We start from the raw sequence: 21,337 nt of genomic DNA on the forward strand, positions 1-21,337 counted from the left end.
ATGTCTTTTAAAGAAGGATGAGTATGGGGGAGGGGGGGGGGGGCACTGCCAAACCTCCTATTCTACCCCGGCAGCCAAAGCAGAAAGTGTACAAGGGTGGGTGAGGAGCCGGAGGCAGAATGGGTGCAAAAGGAGGCGACCTCCTGTATGAAGGACATCCCTCTGAACACTGGCCTCGGCCCCACACCCATTACCCACCCCACCAAGTACATTAAAAACTCGGTGGTGGTGGCCACACTAGGGACCTGGAACCAACTCAGGCATCATTTCAACCTTGGTCGGTTACGGCCCCCATCTGCAAAAAACATAAATTAATTCTGGCAACAATAGATGCCGATTTCAAAATGTGGAGACAGGACAAAGGGACATGTACATAGAGGTGACGGTGTAGGAACTAACAGAAAAGCTCCACTCCCGAAAGGGGACGAACTCCGATACATGCAACTGAGGGATGTCCTCCACAAGGAGACTGCAACGTTCCCCCAGCTACCCGGACACACTGGGTTGAAGGGCTATGGAGAACAGGCAGGAGGCTGGAGTTAAGGCCAAGATGAGATCAGCTAAGTGGATCAGCTAAGCATTTAAAATAGGCCAAATGTATGACACTCTTAGGTAAACAATTATTTTGGTGGAATTTAAAGATTAAATTCTGCAGTAGTGACAATTCATGTGGAAAAGAGTTAAAACTGCTGGACAGGCAGCAGAAATGGCAGGTAATTTTGAGTTGGCTCACAAAGCAAAAGTCTGATTTTCATAAGTTCATAAGATACAGGGACAGAATTAGAGCATTTGGCCCATCGAGTCTGCTCCATCATTCAATCATGGCTGAGCCCACCCTGGCCTTAACTCCACCGTCCTGCCCGTTCTCCATAACCCTCCATACTTCTTTGTAGTGGGGAAATCTTTTTATTACTTTTTTAGTAACCCTTTGTTTATGTTTGAAAGCTTCCAAATCTTCCAACCTGCCACTGTCCTTTGCTATACGATATAACTCAGTTTTTGTCTTTATATTGTCCTTAACCTCCTTATTTTTCCCCCTCTTCCCATCTTTCTTCCTCACTGGGAGATATTTTAGTTGATAGGAATTGCGTATCTCCTTAAACAACTGCTACTGCCCATCAGCTGTCCTACCTTTTAGCCTTCCTGCCCTTCCCGTTTTTGTCCAATGTGTGCAGGAGGGTTTCCTGACACAGTATGTAGATAGGCCAACGAGACGCGAGGTCATATTGGATTTGGTACTGGGTAATGAACCAGGCCAGGTGTTGGATTTGGAGGTAGGTGAGCACTTTGGTGATAGTGACCACAATTCGATTACGTTTACTTTAGTGATGGAAAGGGATAGGTATATACCGCAGGGCAAGAGTTATATCTGGGGGAAAGGCAATTATGATGCGATGGGGCAAGACTTAGGATGCATCGGATGGAGAGGAAAACTGCAGGGGATGGGCACAATGGAAATGTGGAGCTTGTTCAAGGAACAGCTACTGCATGTCCTTGATAAGTATGTACCTGTCAGGCAGGGAGGAAGTGGTCGAGTGAGGGAACCGTGGTTTACTAAAGCAGTCGAAACACTTGTCAAGAGGAAGAAGGAGGCTTATGTAAAGATGAGACGTGAAGGTTCAGTTAGGGCGCTCGAGAGTTACAAGTTAGCTAGGAAAGACCAAAAGAGAGAGCTAAGAAGAGCCAGGAGGGGACATAATAAGTCTTTGGCAGGTAGGATCAAGGATAACCCTAAAGCTTTCTATAGATATGTCAGGAATAAAAGACTAACTAGGGTAAGAGTAGGGCCAGTCAAGGACAGTAGTGGGAAGTTGTGCTTGGAGTCCGAGGAGATAGGAGAGCTGGTAAATGAATATTTTTCATCAGTATTCACACAGGAAAAAGACAATGTTGTCGAGGAGAATACTGAGATTCAGGCTACTAGACTAGAAGGGCTTGAGGTTCATAAGGAGGATATGTTAGCAATTCTGGAAAGTGTGAAAAGAGATAAGTCCCCTTTGCCGGATGGGATTTATCCTAGGATTCTCTGGGAAGCTAGGGAGGAGATTGCTGAGCCTTTGGCTTTGATCTTTAAGTCATCTTTGTCTGCAGGAATAGTGCCAGAAGACTGGAGGATAGCAAATGTTGTCCCCTTGTTCAAGAAGGGGAATCTATAGACCAGTGAGCCTTACTTCTGTTGTGGGCAAAGTCTTGGAAAGGTTTGTAAGAGATAGGATGTATAATCATCTGGAAAGGAATAATTTGATTAGAGATAGTCAACACGGTTTTGTGAAAGGTAGGTCGTGCCTCACAAACCTTATTGAGTTCTTTGAGAAGGTGACCAAACAGGTGGATGAGGGTAAAGCAGTTGATGTGGTGTATATGGATTTCAGTAAAGCGTTTGATTAGGTTCCCCACGGTAGGCTAACGCAGAAAATACGGAGGCATGGGATTCAGGGAGATTTAGCAGTTTGGATCAGAAATTGGCTAGCTGGAAGAAGACAAAGGGTGGTGGTTGATGGGAAGTGTTCAGACTGGAGTCCAGTTACTAGTGGTGTACCACAAGGATCTGTTTTGGGGCCACTGCTGTTTGTCATTTTTCTAAATGACCTGGAGGAGGGCGTAGAAGGATGGGTGAGTAAATTTGCAGATGATACTAAAGTCGGTGGAGTTGTGGACAGTGCGGAAGGATGTTACAAGTTACAGAGGGACAGAGATCAGCTGCAGCGCTGGGCTGAGAGGTGGCAAATGGAGTTTAATGCAGAAAAGTGTGAGGTGATTCATTTTAGAAGGAATAACAGGAAGACAGAGTACTGGGCTAATGGAAAGATTCTTGGTGGTGTGGATGAGCAGAGAGATCTTGGTGTCCATGTACATAGATCCCTGAAAGTTGCCACCCAGGTTGAGAGGGTTGTTAAGAAGGCGTACGGTGTGTTAGCTTTTATTGGTAGAGGGATTGAGTTTCGGAGCCATGGGGCCATGTTGCAGCTGTACAAAACTCTGGTGCGGCCGCATTTGGAGTATTGCGTGCAATTCTGGTCGCCGCATTATAGGAAGGACGTGGAAGCTTTGGAAAGGGTGCAGAGGAGATTTACCAGAATGTTGCCTGGTATGGAGAGAAGAAGTTTAAGAGGTGACTTAATTGAGGCATACAAGATGATCAGAGGATTAGATAGGGTGGACAGTGAGAGCCTTTTTCCTCGGATGGTGATGTCTAGCCCGAGGGGACATAGGTTTAAATTGAGGGGAGATAGATATAAGACAGATGTCAGAGGTAGGTTCTTTACTCAGAGAGTAGTAAGGGCGTGGAATGCCCTGCCTGCAACAGTAGTGGACTCGCCAACACTAAGGACATTCAAATGGTCATTGGACAGATGTATGGACAATAAGGGAATAGTGTAGATGGGCTTTAGAGTGGTTTCACAGGTTGGCGCAACATCGAGGGCCGAAGGGCCTGTACTGCGCTGTAATGTTCTATGTTCCCTGACCTTCCTGCTCAGTCTATACAGACCAAATCTGACCTCAAACCTATGTAATTTCCTTTGTTTAATTTCAGAACACGAGTGTGGGACTCCAGTTTCTCGCCCCAAACTGAATTTTGAATTCTCCGGTACTATGGTCACTACTCCTTGGAGGATACTTAAATATGAGGTCATTAATTAATCCCTCCTCATTACACAAAACCAAATCGAGAGTCGCCTCCTCCCTGGTTAGTTCCCCAACATACTGTTCCAGGAAACAATCTATGATACATTCAATGAACTCTGCCTCCAGGCTACCCTGGCCAATTTGATTCCCCTAGTCACCCATTATTATTGCCGTACCTTTCTTGCAAGCCCCCAGTGTTTCCTGGTTTGTACTGTGCCCCACTGTGTAGCTGCTGTTTGGGGACCTGGAGATTACTCCCACCAAGGGCTTCTTCCCTTTGTTATCTCTTCTTTGTATCCAGACAGATTCCACATCTTGATCTCCAGTGCTTTGTCATGTCTAATTACAGCACTGATGCCCTTCCTCACCAGCAAGGCTATGCAACCTCCTATTCCTTTCAGTCTAACTTTCCGAAATACTGCGTACCCTTGGATATTTAATTCACAGACCTGGGCCGGGATTCTCCCGCAACCGGCGGGACGGACCGTACCCGCGCCAAAGAGCGGCGAGAACCACTCCGGCGTCGGTCTGCCCGGAAGGTGCGGAATCCTCCGCACTTCCAGGGGCTAGGCCGGCGCTTGAGTGGTTGGCGCCGAAGGGCCTCCGCCAGCCAGCGCGAGTTGGCACATGCGCAGGAGCGCCAGCACGTTTCCTGCGCATGCGCAGCGGGTTTGGTCTCCGCGCCAGCCATCGTGGAGACTTACAGAGGCTGGCGCGGAGGGAAAGAGTGCCCCCACGGCACAGGCCCGCCCGCAGATCGGTGGGCCCCGATGGCGGGCCAGGCCACTGTGGGGGACCCGCCCGAGGCCGGATCCCCCCGCACCCCCCCCACCCCGAGGACTCCGCAAGCTGCCCTCCAAGCCAGGTCCCATCGGTATGGACCTCATCTAATCCACGCCGGTGGGACTGGCAATTACACTCAGCCAGGCGGAGGTTTTCTGAGGATCCAGCGGGAAGGTCGTGGATTCTGAGAGAAGCTGTGAAATTCTCTCTCTCTTTTTCTCCAAAATGCTTCCTGCCTGTTGGGTCTGAATCTGCAGAGAAGTCTTGAGATCCTGATGAATCTACAGTGAAACCCATCACAGACGGAAAGCAGGAACACCCAATGGAAGGTCCAAACTAAAAAGAATCTTACTGGAAAACGTCCATTTGAAACAAAAACTTTTATCCTTTTACTTTTCCTATTTTATTTACACCCCTCTTTCCCCTCTGTGTTTGTGTCTAACGTCTGAGAGCGAGGTAATTTAACAAAGGGGTGCTAAGTATTAGATAATAGTTAGCCACTTGTATTTGCTGCCCATTTAATTATAGTTATTGTTCTGTCTACAGGGGCCATCCTGGCGGGGGGCGGGTGGATCTGACCTGGGGGCCTCCACAGTGACCTGGCCAGCGATCGGGGCGCACCGATCGGCGGGCAGGCTGGTTCCTTGGGGGCCTAGGTTCTTCCGCGCCGAGCCCCTGTAGGCTCTGCCATGTAGCCCTGGTCCGGCGCAGAGACAGGAACCCACGCGCATGCACAAACTCTAACCGGCTTTGGAGCGCCGGAGCTGCAGACACCACTCCGGCGCTGTACTAGCCCCTAGAAAGGGGTGGATAGCTGCCTGCTGAGGTCCATTGACGCCGGAGTGACTCACGACACTTCTCATGTCAGAACTTGGCCGCAGGATTGGAGAATCCCGGTCCTTGTGTCAGCGACATCTGGGATTCTCACTCTGAGCCACAGGGAGCCCTCTACTGGAAAGCAGCGCTCCCTCAGTACTGACCCTCTGACAGTGCGGAACTCCCTCAGTACTGACCCTCTGACAGTGCAGCACTCCCTCAGTACTGACCCTCTGACAGTGCAGCGCTCCCTCAGTACTGACCCTCTGACAGTGCGGAACTCCCTCAGTACTGACCCTCTGACAGTGCGGCACTCCCTCAGGACTGACCCTCTGACAGTGCGGCACTCCCTCAGTACTGATCCTCTGACAGTGCAGCTCTCCCTCAGTACTGACCCTCTGACAGTGCGACACTCCCTCAGTACTGACCCTCTGACAGTGCGGCACTCCCTCAGGACTGACCCTCTGACAGTGCGGCACTCCCTCAGTACTGACCCTCTGACAGTGCAGCACTCCCTCAGTACTGACCCTCTGACAGTGCAGCACTCCCTCAGTACTGACCCTCTGACAGTGCAGCTCTCCCTCAGTACTGACCCTCTGACAGTGCGGCACTCCCTCAGTACTGACCCTCTGACAATGCAGCACTCCCTCAGTACTGACCCTCTGACAGTGCGGCACTCTCTCAGTACTGACCCTCTGACAGTGCGGCACTCCCTCAGTACTGACCCTCTGACAGTGCGGCACTCTCTCAGTACTGACCCTCTGACAATGCAGCACTCCCTCAGTACTGACCCTCTGACAGTGCGGCACTCCCTCAGTACTGACCCTCTGACAGTGCAGCACTCCCTCAGTACTGACCCTCTGACAGTGCGGCACTCCCTCAGTACTGACCCTCTGACAGTGCGGCACTCCCTCAGTACTGACCCTCTGACAGTGCAGCACTCCCTCAGTACTGACCCTCTGACAGTGCGGCACTCCCTCAGTACTGACCCTCTGACAGTGCGGCACTCCCTCAGTACTGACCCTCTGACAGTGCGGCACTCCCTCAGTACTGACCCTCTGACAGTGCGGCACTCCCTCAGTACTGACCCTCTGACAGTGCGGCACTCCCTCAGTACTGACCCTCTGACAGTGCAGCACTCCCTCAGTACTGACCCTCTGACAGTGCAGCACTCTCTCAGTACTGACCCTCTGACAGTGCGGCACTCCCTCAGTACTGACCCTCTGACAGTGCGGCACTCCCTCAGTACTGACCCTCTGACAGTGCGGCACTCCCTCAGTACTGACCCTCTGACAGTGCAGCACTCCCTCAGTACTGACCCTCTGACAGTGCAGCACTCCCTCAGTACTGACCCTCTGACAATGCAGCACTCCCTCAGTACTGACCCTCTGACAGTGCGGCGCTCCCTCAGTACTGACCCTCTGACAGTGCGGCACTCCCTCAGTACTGACCCTCTGACAGTGCAGCACTCCCTCAGTACTTCGGCCCTTCAGGCGCAGTCACGCCGCCATGTTGCTGAGGTCCCCGCCGCGCTTCCGGGCCGCTGCGGCCGCCATGTTGCTGAGGTCCCCGCCGCGTTTCCGGGCCGCTGCGGCCGCCATGTTGCTGAGGTCCCCGTCGCGCTTCCGGGCCGCTGCGGCCGCCATGTTGCTGAGGTCCCCGCCGCGCTTCCGGGCAGCTGCGGCCGCCATGTTGCTGAGGTCCCCGCCGCGCTTCCGGGCCGCTGCGGCCGCCATGTTGCTGAGGTCCCCGCCGCGCTTCCGGGCCGCTGCGGCCGCCATGTTGCTGAGGTCCCCGCCGCGTTTCCGGGCCGCTGCGGCCGCCATGTTGCTGAGGTCCCCGTCGCGCTTCCGGGCCGCTGCGGCCGCCATGTTGCTGAGGTCCGCGCCGCGCTTCCGGGCCGCTGCGGCCGCCATGTTGCTGAGGTCCCCGCCGCGCTTCCGGGCCGCTGCGGCCGCCATGTTGCTGAGGTCCCCGCCGCGCTTCCGGGCCGCTGCGGCCGCCATGTTGCTGAGGTCCCCGCCGCGCTTCCGGGCCGCTGCGGCCGCCATGTTGCTGAGGTCCCCGCCGCGTTTCCGGGCCGCTGCGGCCGCCATGTTGCTGAGGTCCCCGTCGCGCTTCCGGGCCGCTGCGGCCGCCATGTTGCTGAGGTCCCCGCCGCGCTTCCGGGCAGCTGCGGCCGCCATGTTGCTGAGGTCCCCGCCGCGCTTCCGGGCCGCTGCGGCCGCCATGTTGCTGAGGTCCCCTCCGCGCTTCCGGGCCGCTGCGGCCGCCATGTTGCTGAGGTCCCCGCCGCGCTTCCGGGCAGCTGCGGCCGCCATGTTGCTGAGGTCCCCGCCGCGCTTCCGGGCCGCTGCGGCCGCCATGTTGCTGAGGTCCCCTCCGCGCTTCCGGGCCGCTGCGGCCGCCATGTTGCTGAGGTCCCCGCCGCGCACCCACCGGAAGTTACTCGGACATCCTTCCTGCAGCTTCATAAAGTTGGAATTGAGAATTTGGTGGCGATGCGCCTTCTCCAGAGTGGTGAGTAACCCGGGAATAAACCCCGAGTAACCCGGGAATAACCCGAGTAACCCGGGAATAACCCGGGAATAACCCGAGTAAACCGGGAATAAACCCCGAGTAACCCGGGAATAAACCCCGAATAACCCGGGAATAACCCGAGTAACCCGGGAATAACCCGGGAATAACCCGAGTAACCCGGGAATAAACCCCGAGTAACCCGGGAATAAACCCGTGAATAAACCCCGAGTAACCCGGGAATAACCCGAGTAAACCGGGAATAACCCGGGAATAACCCGGGAATAAACCCCGAGTAACCCGGGAATAAACCCCGAGTAACCCGGGAATAAACCCCGAGTAACCCGGGAATAACCCGAGTAACCCGAGTAACCCGGGAATAACCCGGGAATAACCCGAGTAACCCGGGAATAAACCCCGAGTAACCCGGGAATAAACCCCGAGTAACCCGGGAATAACCCGAGTAACCCGGGAATAACCCGGGAATAAACCCCGAGTAACCCGGGAATAAACCCCGAGTAACCCGGGAATAACCCGAGTAAACCGGGAATAACCCGGGAATAAACCCCGAGTAAACCGGGAATAATCAAAGAACAAAGAAATGTACAGCACAGGAACAGGCCCTTCGGCCCTCCAAGCCCGTGCCGACCATACTGCCCGACTAAACTACAATCTTCTACACTTCCTGGGTCCGTATCCTTCTATTCCCATCCTATTCATATATTTGTCAAGATGCCCCTTAAATGTCCCTATCGTCCCTGCCTCCACTACCTCCTCCGGTAGCGAGTTCCAGCCACCCACTACCCTCTGCGTAAAAAACTTGCCTCGTACATCTCCTCTAAACCTTGCCCCTCTCACCTTAAACCTATGCCCCCTAGTAATTGACCCCTCTACCCTGGGGAAAAGCCTCTGACTATCCACTCTGTCTATGCCCCTCATAATTTTGTAGACCTCTATCAGGTCGCCCCTCAACCTCCTTCGTTCCAGTGAGAACAAACCGAGTTTATTCAACCGCTCCTCATAGCTTATGCCCTCCATACCAGGCAACATTCTGGTAAATCTCTTCTGCACCCTCTCTAAAGCCTCCACATCCTTCTGGTAGTGTGGCGACCAAAATTGAACACTATACTCCAAGTGTGGCCTAACTAAGGTTCTATACAGCTGCAACATGACTTGCCAATTCTTATACTCAATGCCCCGGCCAATGAAGGCAAGCATGCCGTATGCCTTCTTGACTATCTTCTCCACTTGTGTTGCCCCTTTCAGTGACCTGTGGACCTGTACTCCTAGATCTCTCTGACTTTCAATACTCTTGAGGGTTCTACCATTCACTGTATATTCCCTACCTGCATTAGACCTTCCAAAATGCATTACCTCACATTTGTCCGGATTAAACTCCATCTGCCATCTCTCCGCCCAAGTCTCCAAACAATCTAAATCCTGCTGTATCCTCGGACAGTCCTCATCGCTATCCGCAATTCCACCAACCTTTGTGTTGTCTGCAAACTTACTAATCAGACCAGTTACTTTTTCCTCCAAATCATTTATATATACTACAAAGAGCAAAGGTCCCAGCACTGATCCCTGTGGAACACCACTGGTCACAGCCCTCCAATTAGAAAAGCATCCTTCCATTGCTACTCTCTGCCTTCTATGACCTAGCCAGTTCTGTATCCACCTTGCCAGCTCACCCCTGATCCCGTGTGACTTCACCTTTTGTACTAGTCTACCATGAGGGACCTTGTCAAAGGCCTTACTGAAGTCCATATGGACAACATCCACTGCCCTACCTGCATCAATCATCTTTGTGACCTCCTCGAAAAACTCTATCAAGTTAGTGAGACACAACCTCCCCTTCACAAAACCATGCTGCCTCTCACTAATACGTCCATTTGCTTCCAAATGGGAGTAGATCCTGTCTCGAAGAATTCTCTCCAGTAATTTCCCTACCACTGAAGTAAGGCTCACCGGCCTGTAGTTCCCTGGATTATCCTTGCTACCCTTCTTAAATAGAGGAACAACATTGGCTATCCTCCGGGACATCACCTGAAGACAGTGTGGATCCAAAGATTTCTGTCAAGGCCTCAGCAATTTCCTCTCCAGCCTCCTTCAGTATTTTGGGGTAGATCCCATCAGGCCCTGGGGACTTATCTACCTTAATATTTTTTAAGACGCCCAACACCTCGTCTTTTTGGATTTCAATGTGACCCAATGTCTACACACCCTTCTCCAGACTCAACATCTACCAATTCCTTCTCTTTGGTGAATACTGATGCAAAGTATTCATTTAGTACTTCGCCCATTTCCTCTGGCTCCACCCATAGATTCCCTTGCCTTTCCGTTCCCTGGCTACACTTTTTATGTACGTGTAAAAAGCCTTGGGATTTTCCTTAACCCTATTTTCCAATGACTTTTCGTGACCCCTTCTAGCCCTCCTGACTCCTTGCTTAAGTTCCTTCCTACTTTCCTTATATTCCACACAGGCTTTGTCTGTTCCCAGCCTTTTAGCCCTGACAAACGCCTCCTTTTTCTTTTTGACGAGGCCTACAATATCTCGTTATCCAAGGTTCCCGGAAATTGCCGTATTTATCCTTCTTCCTCACAGGAACATGCCGGTCCTGAATTCCTTTCAACAGACACTTGAAAGCCTCCCACATGTCGGATGTTGATTTGCCCTCAAACATCCGCCCCCAACCTAGGTTCTTCAGTTCCCGCCTAATATTGTTATAATTAGCCTTCCCCAAATTTAGCACATTCATCCTAGGACCACTCTTATCCTTGTCCACCAGTACTTTAAAACTTACTGAATTGTGGTCACTGTTACCGAAATGCTCCCCTACTGAAACTTCTACCACCTGGCCGGGCTCATTCCCCAATACCAGGTCCAGTACCGCCCCTTCCCTAGTTGGACTGTCCACATATTGTTTTAAGAAGCCCTCCTGGATGCTCCTTACAAACTCCGCCCCGTCTAAGCCCCTGGCACTAAGTGAGTCCCAGTCAATATTGGGGAAGTTGAAGTCTCCCATCACCACAACCCTGTTGTTTTTACTCTTTTCCAAAATCTGTCTACCTATCTGCTCCTCTATCTCCCGCTGGCTGTTGGAAGGCCTGTAGTAAAGCCCCCAACATTGTGACTGCACCCTTCTTATTCCCGATCTCTACCCATATAGCCTCACTGCCCTCTGAGGTGTCCTCCCGCAGTACAGCTGTGATATTCTCCCTAACCAGTAGCGCAACTCCGCCACCCCTTTTACATCCCCCTCTATCCCGCCTGAAACATCTAAATCCTGGAACGTTTAGCTGCCAATCCTGCCCTTCCCTCAACCAGGTCTCTGTAATGGCAACAACATCATAGTTCCAAGTACTAATCCAAGCTCTAAGTTCATCTGCCTTACCCGTAATACTTCTTGCATTAAAACATATGCACTTCAGGCCACCAGACCCGCTGTGTTCAGCAACTTCTCCCTGTCTGCTCTGCCTCAGAGCCCCACTGTCCCTATTCCCTAGTTCTCCCTCAATGCTCTCACCTTCTGACCTATTGCTCCCGTGCCCACCCCCCTGCCATACTAATTTAAACCCTCCCGTGTGACACTAGCAAACCTCGCGGCCAGGATATTTATGCCTCTCCAGTTTAGATGCAACCCGTCCTTATATAGATCACACCTGCCCCGGAAGAGCTCCCAGTGGTCCAGATAACGGAAACCCTCCCTCCTACACCAGCTGTTTAGCCACGTGTTTAGCTGCTCTATCTTCCTATTTCTAGCCTCACTGGCACGTGGCACAGGGAGTAATCCCGAGATTACAACCCTAGCGGTCCTGTCTTTTAACTTTCTGCCTAGCTCCCTGAACTCCTGCTGCAGGACCTCATGCCCCTTCCTGCCTATGTCGTTAGTACCAATATGTACAACGATCTCTGCCTGTTTGCCCTTCCCCTTCAGGATGCCCTCTACCCGTTCGGAGACATCCTGGACCCTGGCACCAGGGAGGCAACATACCATCCTGGAGTCTCTTTCACGTCCACAGAAGCGCCTATCTGTGCCCCTGACTATAGAATCCCCTATTACTATTGCTCTTCTGCGCTTTGATCCTCCCTTCTGAACATCAGAGCCATCCGTGGTGCCACTTCTCTGGCTGCTGCTGTTTTCCCCTGATAGGCTATCCCCCCCGACAGTATCAAAAGGGGTATACCTGTTCGAGAGGGGGACAACCACAGGGGATTCCTGCACTGACTGCCTGCCCTTTCTGGTGGTCACCCATTTCTCTGCCTGCACCTTGGGTGTGACCACATTTATATAACTGCGATCTATGACGCTTTCCGCCACCTGCATGCTCCTAAGTGCATCCAATTGCTGCTCCAACCGAACCATGCGGTCAGTGAGGAGCTCCAGTTGGGTGCACTTTCTGCAGATGAAGCCATCCGGGATGCTGGAAGCCTCCCGGACCTGCCACATCTCACAGTCAGAGCACTGCACCCCTCTAACTGACATTGCGTCAATTAATTAAAATTAAAAGTTCAAAATTTTAAAAAAAAATATATATATTTTTTAAAGTTACTGTTAACTATCTGTTTCCTAGCACTAGATTTCTAATATAAATGCGAAAGCTAAATACAGTACTCTCCGATCTCTGGCTTAGATACCCCTCTAAATTATAATTAAGTAATTATGTTTAATTAGTTACCAATGCTTAATTTTTTTAATTTCGTGTAGAATCCAAACCAGCCACTCAGGTCACAGCTTTTCTGTGATGTCACTTCAGTTTCCCCCCGACACACACAATTTGAAAAAGGTATAAAAGTAAAAATGAGTAAAAATCACTTACTTACCTTCTGAGGGTCTTAGATGTTCTCAGGTTCTCTCCCTGACAGAGACTGCTCCTCCTCCTCCGAACGGCTCCCGAAACTAGGCCGCGATCTTTTAAAATCTCCGCTCTGACTCGCAGCTCCCGCGCTTTTTAAATCTCCCGGCTCTCTCTCCTCTCGCGCTGTTTTCAATGAGTAAACATCCCAGAGTAAACCGGGAATAAACCCTGAGGAACCCGGGAATAATCCCCGAGTAAACCGGGAATAATCCCCGAGTAAACCCGGGAATAAACCCTGAGAAACCCGGGAATAATCCCTGAGTAAACCCGGGAATAAACACTGAGAAACCCGGGAATAAACCCCGAGTAAACCGGGAATAAACCCCGAGTAAAGCCAGGAATAAACCTGGAGAAACCCGGGAATAATCCCCGGGTAAACCGGGAATAAACCCTGAGGAACCCGGGAATAATCCCCGAGTAAACCGGGAATAAACCCCAATGAACCAGGGAGTAGACGCGGAGTAACGCCAGGAATAAACCCCAAGAAACCCAGGAATAAACACTGAGAAACATGGGAATAAACCCCAAGAAAACCGGGAATAAACCCCGAGTAAACCTGGGGAGAAACCCGGGAATAAACCCCGATGAACGAGGGAATAAACCCCGAGGAACCCAGGAATAGACCCCGAGAACCTCGGGAATAAACCCCGAGTAAACCCGGAGTTAACCCGGGAATAAACCCTGTCAGGTGCGTGTGTTTCTAACGCCATATCTGTCGGGTGCGTGTGTGTTTCTAACTCCATGTCTGTCAGGTACGTGTGTTTCTAACGCCATGTCTGTCGGGTGCGTGTGTGTTTCTAACTCCATGTCTGTCAGGTGCGTGTGTTTCTAACTCCATGTCTGTCAGGTGCGTGTGTTTCTAACGCCATGTCTGTCGGGTGCGTGTGTGTTTCTAACTCCATGTCTATCAGGTGCGTGTGTTTCTAACTCCATGTCTGTCAGGTGTGCGTGTGTTTCTAACGCCATGTCTGTCAGGTGTGCGTGAGTTTCTAACGCCATGTCTGTCAGGTGCGTGTGTTTCTAACGCCATGTCTGTCAGGTGCGTGTGTTTCTAACGCCATGTCTGTCAGGTGTGCGTGTGTTTCTACCTCCATGTCTGTCGGGCGTGTGTGTGTTTCTAACTCCATGTCTGTCAGGTGCGTATGTTTCTAACGCCATGTCTGTCGGGTGCGTGTGTGTTTCTAACTCCATGTCTGTCAGGTGCGTGTGTTTCTAACGCCATGTCTGTCGGGTGCGTGTGTGTTTCTAACTCCATGTCTGTCAGGTGCGTGTGTTTCTAACGCCATGTCTGTCGGGTGCGTGTGTGTTTCTAACTCCATGTCTGTCAGGTGCGTGTGTTTCTAACTCCATGTCTGTCAGATGCGTGTGTTTCTAACGCCATGTCTGTCGGGTGCGTGTGTGTTTCTAACTCCATGTCTGTCAGGTGCGTGTGTTTCTAACGCCATGTCTGTCAGGTGCGTGTGTTTCTAACACCATGTCTGTCAGGTGCGTGTGTTTCTAACGCCATGTCTGTCGGGTGCGTGTGTGTTTCTAACTCCATGTCTGTCAGGTGCGTGTGTTTCTAACGCCATGTCTGTCGGGTGCGTGTGTGTTTCTAACTCCATGTCTGTCAGGTGCGTGTGTTTCTAACTCCATGTCTGTCAGGTGCGTGTGTTTCTAACGCCATGTCTGTCGGGTGCGTGTGTGTTTCTAACTCCATGTCTGTCAGGTGCGTGTGTTTCTAACGCAATGTCTGTCAGGTGCGTGTGTTTCTAACACCATGTCTGTCAGGTGCGTGTGTTTCTAACGCCATGTCTGTCGGGTGCGTGTGTGTTTCTAACTCCATGTCTGTCAGGTGCGTGTGTTTCTAACTCCATGTCTGTCAGGTGTACGTGTGTTTCTAACGCCATGTCTGTCAGGTGTGCGTGAGTTTCTAACGCCATGTCTGTCAGGTGTGCGTGAGTTTCTAACTCCATGTCTGTCAGGTGCGTGTGTTTCTAACTCCATGTCTGTCAGGTGTGCGTGTGTTTCTAACGCCATGTCTGTCGGGTGCGTGTGTGTTTCTAACTCCATGTCTGTCAGGTGCGTGTGTTTCTAACGCAATGCCTGTCAGGTGCGTGTGTTTCTAACGCCATGTCTGTCAGGTGTGCGTGAGTTTCTAACGCCATGTCTGTCAGGTGCATGTGTTTCTAACGCCATGTCTGTCAGGTGCGTGTGTTTCTAACGCCATGTCTGTCAGGTGTGCGTGTGTTTCTACCTCCATGTCTGTCGGGCGTGTGTGTGTTTCTAACTCCATGTCTGTCAGGTGTGTGTGTTTCTAACGCAATGTCTGTCAGGTGCGTGTGTTTCTAACTCCATGTCTGTCAGGTGCGTGTGTTTCTAACTCCATGTCTGTCAGGTGTGTGTCTCTAACTCCATGTCTGTCAGGTGCGTGTGTGTTTCTAACGCCATGTCTGTCAGGTGCGTGTGTTTCTAACTCCATGTCTGTCAGGTGCGTGTGTTTCTAACTCCATGTCTGTCAGGTGCGTGTGTTTCTAACTCAATGTCTGTCAGGTGCGTGTGTTTCTAACTCAATGTCTGTCAGGTGCGTGTGTTTCTAACTCAATGTCTGTCAGGAGTGTGTTTCTAACTCCATGTCTGTCAGGTGTGTGTCTCTAACTCCATGTCTGTCAGGTGTGTGTGTGTTTCTAACGCCATGTCTGTCAGGTGCGTGTGTGTTTCTAACTCAATGTCTGTCAGGTGTGTGTTTCTAACTCCATGTCTGTCAGGTGCGTGTGTTTCTAACGCCATGTCTGTCAGGTGCGTGTGTGTTTCTAACTCCATGTCTGTCAGGTGCGTGTGTTTCTAACGCCATGTCTGTCAGGTGTGTGTTTCTAACTCCATGTCTGTCAGGTGCGTGTGTTTCTAACTCCATGTCTGTCAGGTGTGTGTGTTTCTAACTCCATGTCTGTCAGGTGTGTGTGTTTCTAACTCCATGTCTGTCAGGTGCGTGTGCTTCTAACTCCATGTCTGTCAGGTGTGCGTGTGTTTCTAACGCCATGTCTGTCAGGTGTGCGTGTGTTTCTAACGCCATGTCTGTCAGGTGTGCGTGAGTTTCTAACGCCATGTCTGTCAGGTGTGTGTGTGTTTCTAACGCCATGTCTGTCAGGTGTGCGTGAGTTTCTAACGCCATGTCTGTCAGGTGCGTGTGTTTCTAACGCCATGTCTGTCAGGTGCGTGTGTTTCTAACGCCATGTCTGTCAGGTGTGTGTGTGTTTCTAACGCCATGTCTGTCAGGTGCGTGTGTGTTTCTAACTCAATGTCTGTCAGGTGTGTGTTTCTAACTCCATGTCTGTCAGGTGCGTGTGTTTCTAACGCCATGTCTGTCAGGTGCGTGTGTGTTTCTAACTCCATGTCTGTCAGGTGCGTGTGTTTCTATCGCCATGTCTGTCAGGTGTGTGTTTCTAACGCCATGTCTGTCAGGTCTGCGTGTGTTTCTAACTCCATGTCTGTCGGGCGTGTGTGTGTTTCTAACTCCATGTCTGTCAGGTGCGTGTGTTTCTAACTCCATGTCTGTCAGGTGCGTGTGTTTATAACTCCATGTCTGTCAGGTGTGTGTTTCTAACTCCATGTCTGTCATGTGCGTGTGTTTCTAACTCAATGTCTGTCAGGTGTGTGTGTGTTTCTAACGCCATGTCTGTCAGGTGCGTGTGTGTTTCTAACTCAATGTCTGTCAGGTGTGTGTTTCTAACTCCATGTCTGTCAGATGCGTGTGTTTATAACTCCATGTCTGTCAGGTGTGTGTTTCTAACTCCATGTCTGTCAGGTGCGTGTGTTTCTAACGCCATGTCTGTCAGGTGCGTGTGTGTTTCTAACGCCATGTCTGTCAGGTGCGTGTGTGTTTCTAACTCCATGTCTGTCAGGTGTGTGTGTTTCTAACTCCATGTCTGTCAGATGCGTGTGTTTCTCACTCCATGTCTGTCAGGTGTGTGTTTCTAACTCCATGTCTGTCAGGTGCGTGTGTTTCTAACTCCATGTCTATCGGGCGTGTGTGTGTTTCTATCTCCATGTCTGTCAGGTGCCTGTGTGTTTCTCACTCCATGTCTGTCAGGTGTGTGTTTCTAACTCCAGGTCTGTCAGGTGCGTGTGTGTTTCTAACTCCATGTCTGTCAGGTGTGTGTGTTTCTAACTCCATGTCTGTCAGGTGTGTGTTTCTAACTCCATGTCTGTCAGGTGCGTGTGTTTCTAACTCCATGTCTATCGGGTGTGTGTCTGTTTCTAACGCCATGTCTGTCAGGTGCGTGTGTTTCTAACGCCATGCCTGTCAGGTGCGTGTGTTTCTAACGCAATGTCTGTCAGGTGTGCGTGTGTTTCTAACGCCATGTCTGTCAGGTGCGTGTGTTTCTAACTCCATGTCTGTCGGGTGTGTGTGTTTCTAACGCCATGTCTGTCAGGTGCGTGTGTTTCTAACTCCATGTATGTCAGGTGCGTGTGTTTCTAACGCCATGTCTGTCAGGGTGTGCATGTGTTTCTAACCATGTATGTCAGGTGCGTGTGTTTCTAACTCCATGTCTGTCGGTGCGTGTGTTTCTAACTCCATGTATGTCAGGTGCGTGTGTTTCTAACTCCATGTATGTCAGGTGCGTGTGTTTCTAACGCCATGTCTGTCAGGTGTGTGTGTTTCTAACGCCATGTCTGTCAGGTGCGTGTGTTTCTAACGCCATGTCTGTCAGGTGCGTATGTTTCTCACGCCATGTCTCAGGTGCGTGTGTTTCTAACTCCATGCTCTCTCTCTCCCAGTGCTGCCACGCTTGGCCTGCGTAACCACCCGCACCAGCCTCTCTGTGCCAGTTCCAAGGTATCAACCAAAAGACCAACTGCATAGACATGCTGAGGTTCCTACCCCAACATTACCGGAGTCTGTGCAAGAAGGTCAGTCATGAGCTGATTATTCGGAACATTTCATCTTTCTGCAATTAGAACCTGGACTGAGGGGGGGAAAATGTTCATTTCTAAAGAACGTTTTGAGACCACAGAACGTTTGAAAGAGTATCACAGATAACAAAGTATTTTGAAATGTGGTCACTGTTATAATGTAATGTGACTGGAAGACTGTGCTTAGGAAGCTACCAAAAACAGCAATGTGACAATAAGTAGATATGGGGCAGTAATGATTAGCACAACTGCCTCAGAGCACCAGGCACCCGGCCGGTGGTTAGCACTGCTGCATCACAACACCACGGACCGGGTTCAATTCCAGCCTTTGGTGACTGTCTGTTTGGAGTTTGCACTTTCTCCCTGGGTCTGTGTGGGTTTCCTCCTGGTGTAATTTCTTCCCATAGTCCAAAGATGTGCAGGTTAGATGGATTGGCCAGGCTAAATTGCCCCCTAGTGTCCAGCGATGTGCAGGTTAGGTGGGGTTACAGGGATAGGGCGGGTGAGGGTGCCGAAGTAGGGTTCTGCTTCAGAGGGTCGGTGCAGACTCAATGGACTGAATGGCTTCCTGCACTTTTGGAATTCTATGATAATCTATCGCAGTCATGTCCATTGAGGAACACAATAAATAACTCACCAACCCGTCTTTGATATACTGTCCAAATGTGAGGGCAAATGTGCCCTGTGTTTTACCATGCCCGGGATGGTACAGTAGCACAGTGGTTAGCACTGTTGCTCCACAGTGACAGGTCCCAGGTTCGATTCCCGGCTTGGGTCACTGTCTGTGCGGAGTCTGCACGTTCTCCCCGTCTCTGCGTGGGTTTCCTCCGGGTCCTCCGGATTCCTCCCACAAGTCCTGAAAAACGCGCTGTTGAGTGAATTGGACATTCTGAATTCTCCCTCAGTGTACCCGAACAGGCGCCGGAATGTGGCGACTAGGGGATTTTCACAGAAACTTCATTGCAGCGTTAATGTAAACCGACTTGTGACAATAATAAAAAAAGATTAAGATGTCACATCAGTAAGACAGCATCTCATTGCAGCACTGCATCAATCAGTACTGTACAGGGAGGACCCGCTTTGATTTTTGTGGTCAAACCCTGGAGTTAGACTTCAATCTGGAGCCTTGTGACAAAGAGGCAAAAATGACAGGAATTGAGCCACTGTTGACATATGCAGTATTAAGGGAGTGCTGCACTGTCAGAGGGTCAGTACTGAGGGAGTGCCGCACTGTCAGAGGGTCAGTACTGAGGGAGTGCTGCACTGTCAGAGGGTCAGTACTGAGGGAGTGCCGCACTGTCAGAGGGTCAGTACTGAGGGAGTGCCGCACTGTCAGAGGGTCAGTACTGAGGGAGTGCTGCACTGTCAGAGGGTCAGTACTGAGGGAGTGCCGCACTGTCAGAGGGTCAGTACTGAGGGAGTGCTGCACTGTCAGAGGGTCAGTACTGAGGGAGTGCCGCACTGTCAGAGGGTCAGTACTGAGGGAGTGCTGCACTGTCAGAGGGTCAGTACTGAGGGAGCGCCGCACTGTCAGAGGGTCAGTACTGAGGGAGTGCTGCACTGTCAGAGGGTCAGTACTGAGGGAGTGCTGCACTGTCAGAGGGTCAGTACTGAGGGAGTGCCGCACTGTCAGAGGGTCAGTACTGAGGGAGTGCTGCACTGTCAGAGGGTCAGTACTGAGGGAGCGCCGCACTGTCAGAGGGTCAGTACTGAGGGAGTGCTGCACTGTCAGAGGGTCATTACTGAGGGAGTGCTGCACTGTCAGAGGGTCAGTACTGAGGGAGTGCTGCACTGTCAGAGGGTCAGTACTGAGGGAGTGCTGCACTGTCGGGGGGTCAGTACTAAGGGAGTGCTGCATTGTCAGAGGGTCAGTACTGAGGGAGTGCCGCACTGTCAGAGGGTCAGTACTGAGGGAGTGCCGCACTGTCAGAGGGTCAGTACTGAGGGAGTGCCGCACTGTCAGAGGGTCAGTACTGAGGGAGTGCCGCACTGTCAGAGGGTCAGTACTGAGGGAGTGCTGCACTGTCAGAGGGTCAGTACTAAGGGAGTGCCGCACTGTCAGAGGGTCAGTACTGAGGGAGCGCTGCGCTGTCAGAGGGCCAGTACTGAGGGAGTGCTGCACTGTCAGAGGGTCAGTACTGAGGGAGTGCTGCACTGTCAGAGGGTCAGTACTGAGGGAGTGCTGCACTGTCAGAGGGTCAGTACTGAGGGAGTGCTGCATTGTCAGAGGGTCAGTACTGAGGGAGTGCTGCACTGTCAGAGGGTCAGTACTGAGGGAGTGCTGCATTGTCAGAGGGTCAGTACTGAGGCAGTGCTGCACTGTCAGGGTCAGTCCTGAGGGAGTGCCGCACTGTCAGTGTTCTGGTTGCGCTATTATTGGAGGTGACCTTGATGCTCTGGAACTCTTATCAATACTGTTCAATTGATGCAAGAGAGCCATTGTTTTTATTGGGGCATGGTGCTAGCATGTGAGACTCCTGTAGGCATGAGGTTGTACAGCAAAATTAAATAATTAACTCAAATATCTTAACTACCAGAATGTAATCAGACAGAAACTAGGTACGTTAGCAAGAGCTGAACATCCGAACACACTTAGTTCGGAAGCCGAATTGGACAAAGGATGCAAAAAATGGAGAAAGTGTTGATTCTTCTGAAGCTTTTAGCTACATTGCCCTTCTATAGCGCCTTTAGCAAAATAACACCGTCTCCGGAGATCTGCGGGACCTAATCTGCACATTGGGAGATATTGGGCAGAATTCTCCGACCCCCCGCTGGGCCGGAGAATCGCCGGGGGGCGGCGTGAGTCCCACCCCACCGCCGTTTTTTCGGCAGGGGCGGCAATCGCGTTGCGCTGGTCAGGGGCCATTGGCAGTGGCCCCCCTGGCTATTCTCCGCGATGGGCCGAGTGGCCGCCCATTTGCGGCCAGTCCCGCCGGTAAGGACCTTGTTTGATTTACGGCGGCGGGACTGGCCGCAAATGGGCGGCCACTCGGCCCATCGCGGAGCGGGGAATGGCCGGGGGGGGCACTGCCAGCGGCCCCGACCAGCGCAACGCCTGGCTCTGCGGGTGGCCTGCGGAGTCCTCGGGGGGGGGGGGGTGGGGGCCGGTGCAGGGGGACCTGGCCCTGGGGGGGCCCCCTCGGTGGCCTGGTCCGCGATCGGGGCTCACCAATCTGTGGGCGGGCCTGTGCCGTTGGGGCACTCTTTCCCTCCGCGCCGGCCTCTGTAACGGTCCGCCATGGCCGGCACGGAGAAGAAACCCCCCTGCGCATGCGCTGGGATCACGCCAGAACACGCTGGCGCTCCCCTGCATGCGCCAACTCGCAGCGGCCGGCGGAGGCCCTTCGGCGCCAGCCTAGACCCTGAAGGTGCGGAGGCACTGCGAAGGGTAAACGGGACCTCCTCTTGTGCAAGGATGAGCCTGATACACTTTAAGGTGGTGCACAGGTTGCATATGACTCGGGCGAGAATGAGTGGGTTCTTCCAGGGGGTAGCAGATGAGTTTTTAAAAATAAATTGAGTACCCAATTCATTCTTTCCAACTAAGGGGCAATTTAGCGTGGCCAATCCACCTACCCTGCGCATCTTAGGGTTGTGGGGCGAAACCCACGCAAACATGGGGGGGAATGTGCAAACTCCACACGGACAGTGACCCAGAGCCGTGATAAAACCTGGGATCTGGCGCCGTGATGCAGCAGTGCTCACCACTGCTGCACCGTGCTGCCCTTGGGGGGGTAGCAGATGAGTGTGAGAGGTGTGGGCGGGGGCCACCAAATCACACACACATGTTTTGGGATTGCAAAAGATTGGGAAGATTCTGGGTGGGAGTGTTCGCGGTCTT

The 21,337-nt window shown here is 51.9% G+C and overlaps 1 protein-coding gene across 1 annotated transcript in view; it reads left to right on the forward strand.

The window, feature by feature from the left end:
* The first annotated feature begins 7,647 nt into the window (after positions 1–7,647).
* Positions 7,648–21,337, forward strand: part of mrps2 (mitochondrial ribosomal protein S2) — a 35,061-nt gene continuing 21,371 nt past the window's right edge. The window contains exons 1-2 of the mRNA XM_072488964.1: positions 7,648–7,746; positions 17,362–17,493. Of these exons, the coding sequence (XP_072345065.1) occupies positions 7,728–7,746; positions 17,362–17,493 (151 nt within the window). The 5' untranslated portion in view covers positions 7,648–7,727. The remainder of the gene's footprint in view (positions 7,747–17,361; positions 17,494–21,337) is intronic.

The sequence above is a fragment of the Scyliorhinus torazame genome, chromosome 22, assembly GCF_047496885.1.
Source record: "Scyliorhinus torazame isolate Kashiwa2021f chromosome 22, sScyTor2.1, whole genome shotgun sequence".
NCBI classification, from domain to species: Eukaryota; Metazoa; Chordata; class Chondrichthyes; order Carcharhiniformes; family Scyliorhinidae; genus Scyliorhinus; species Scyliorhinus torazame.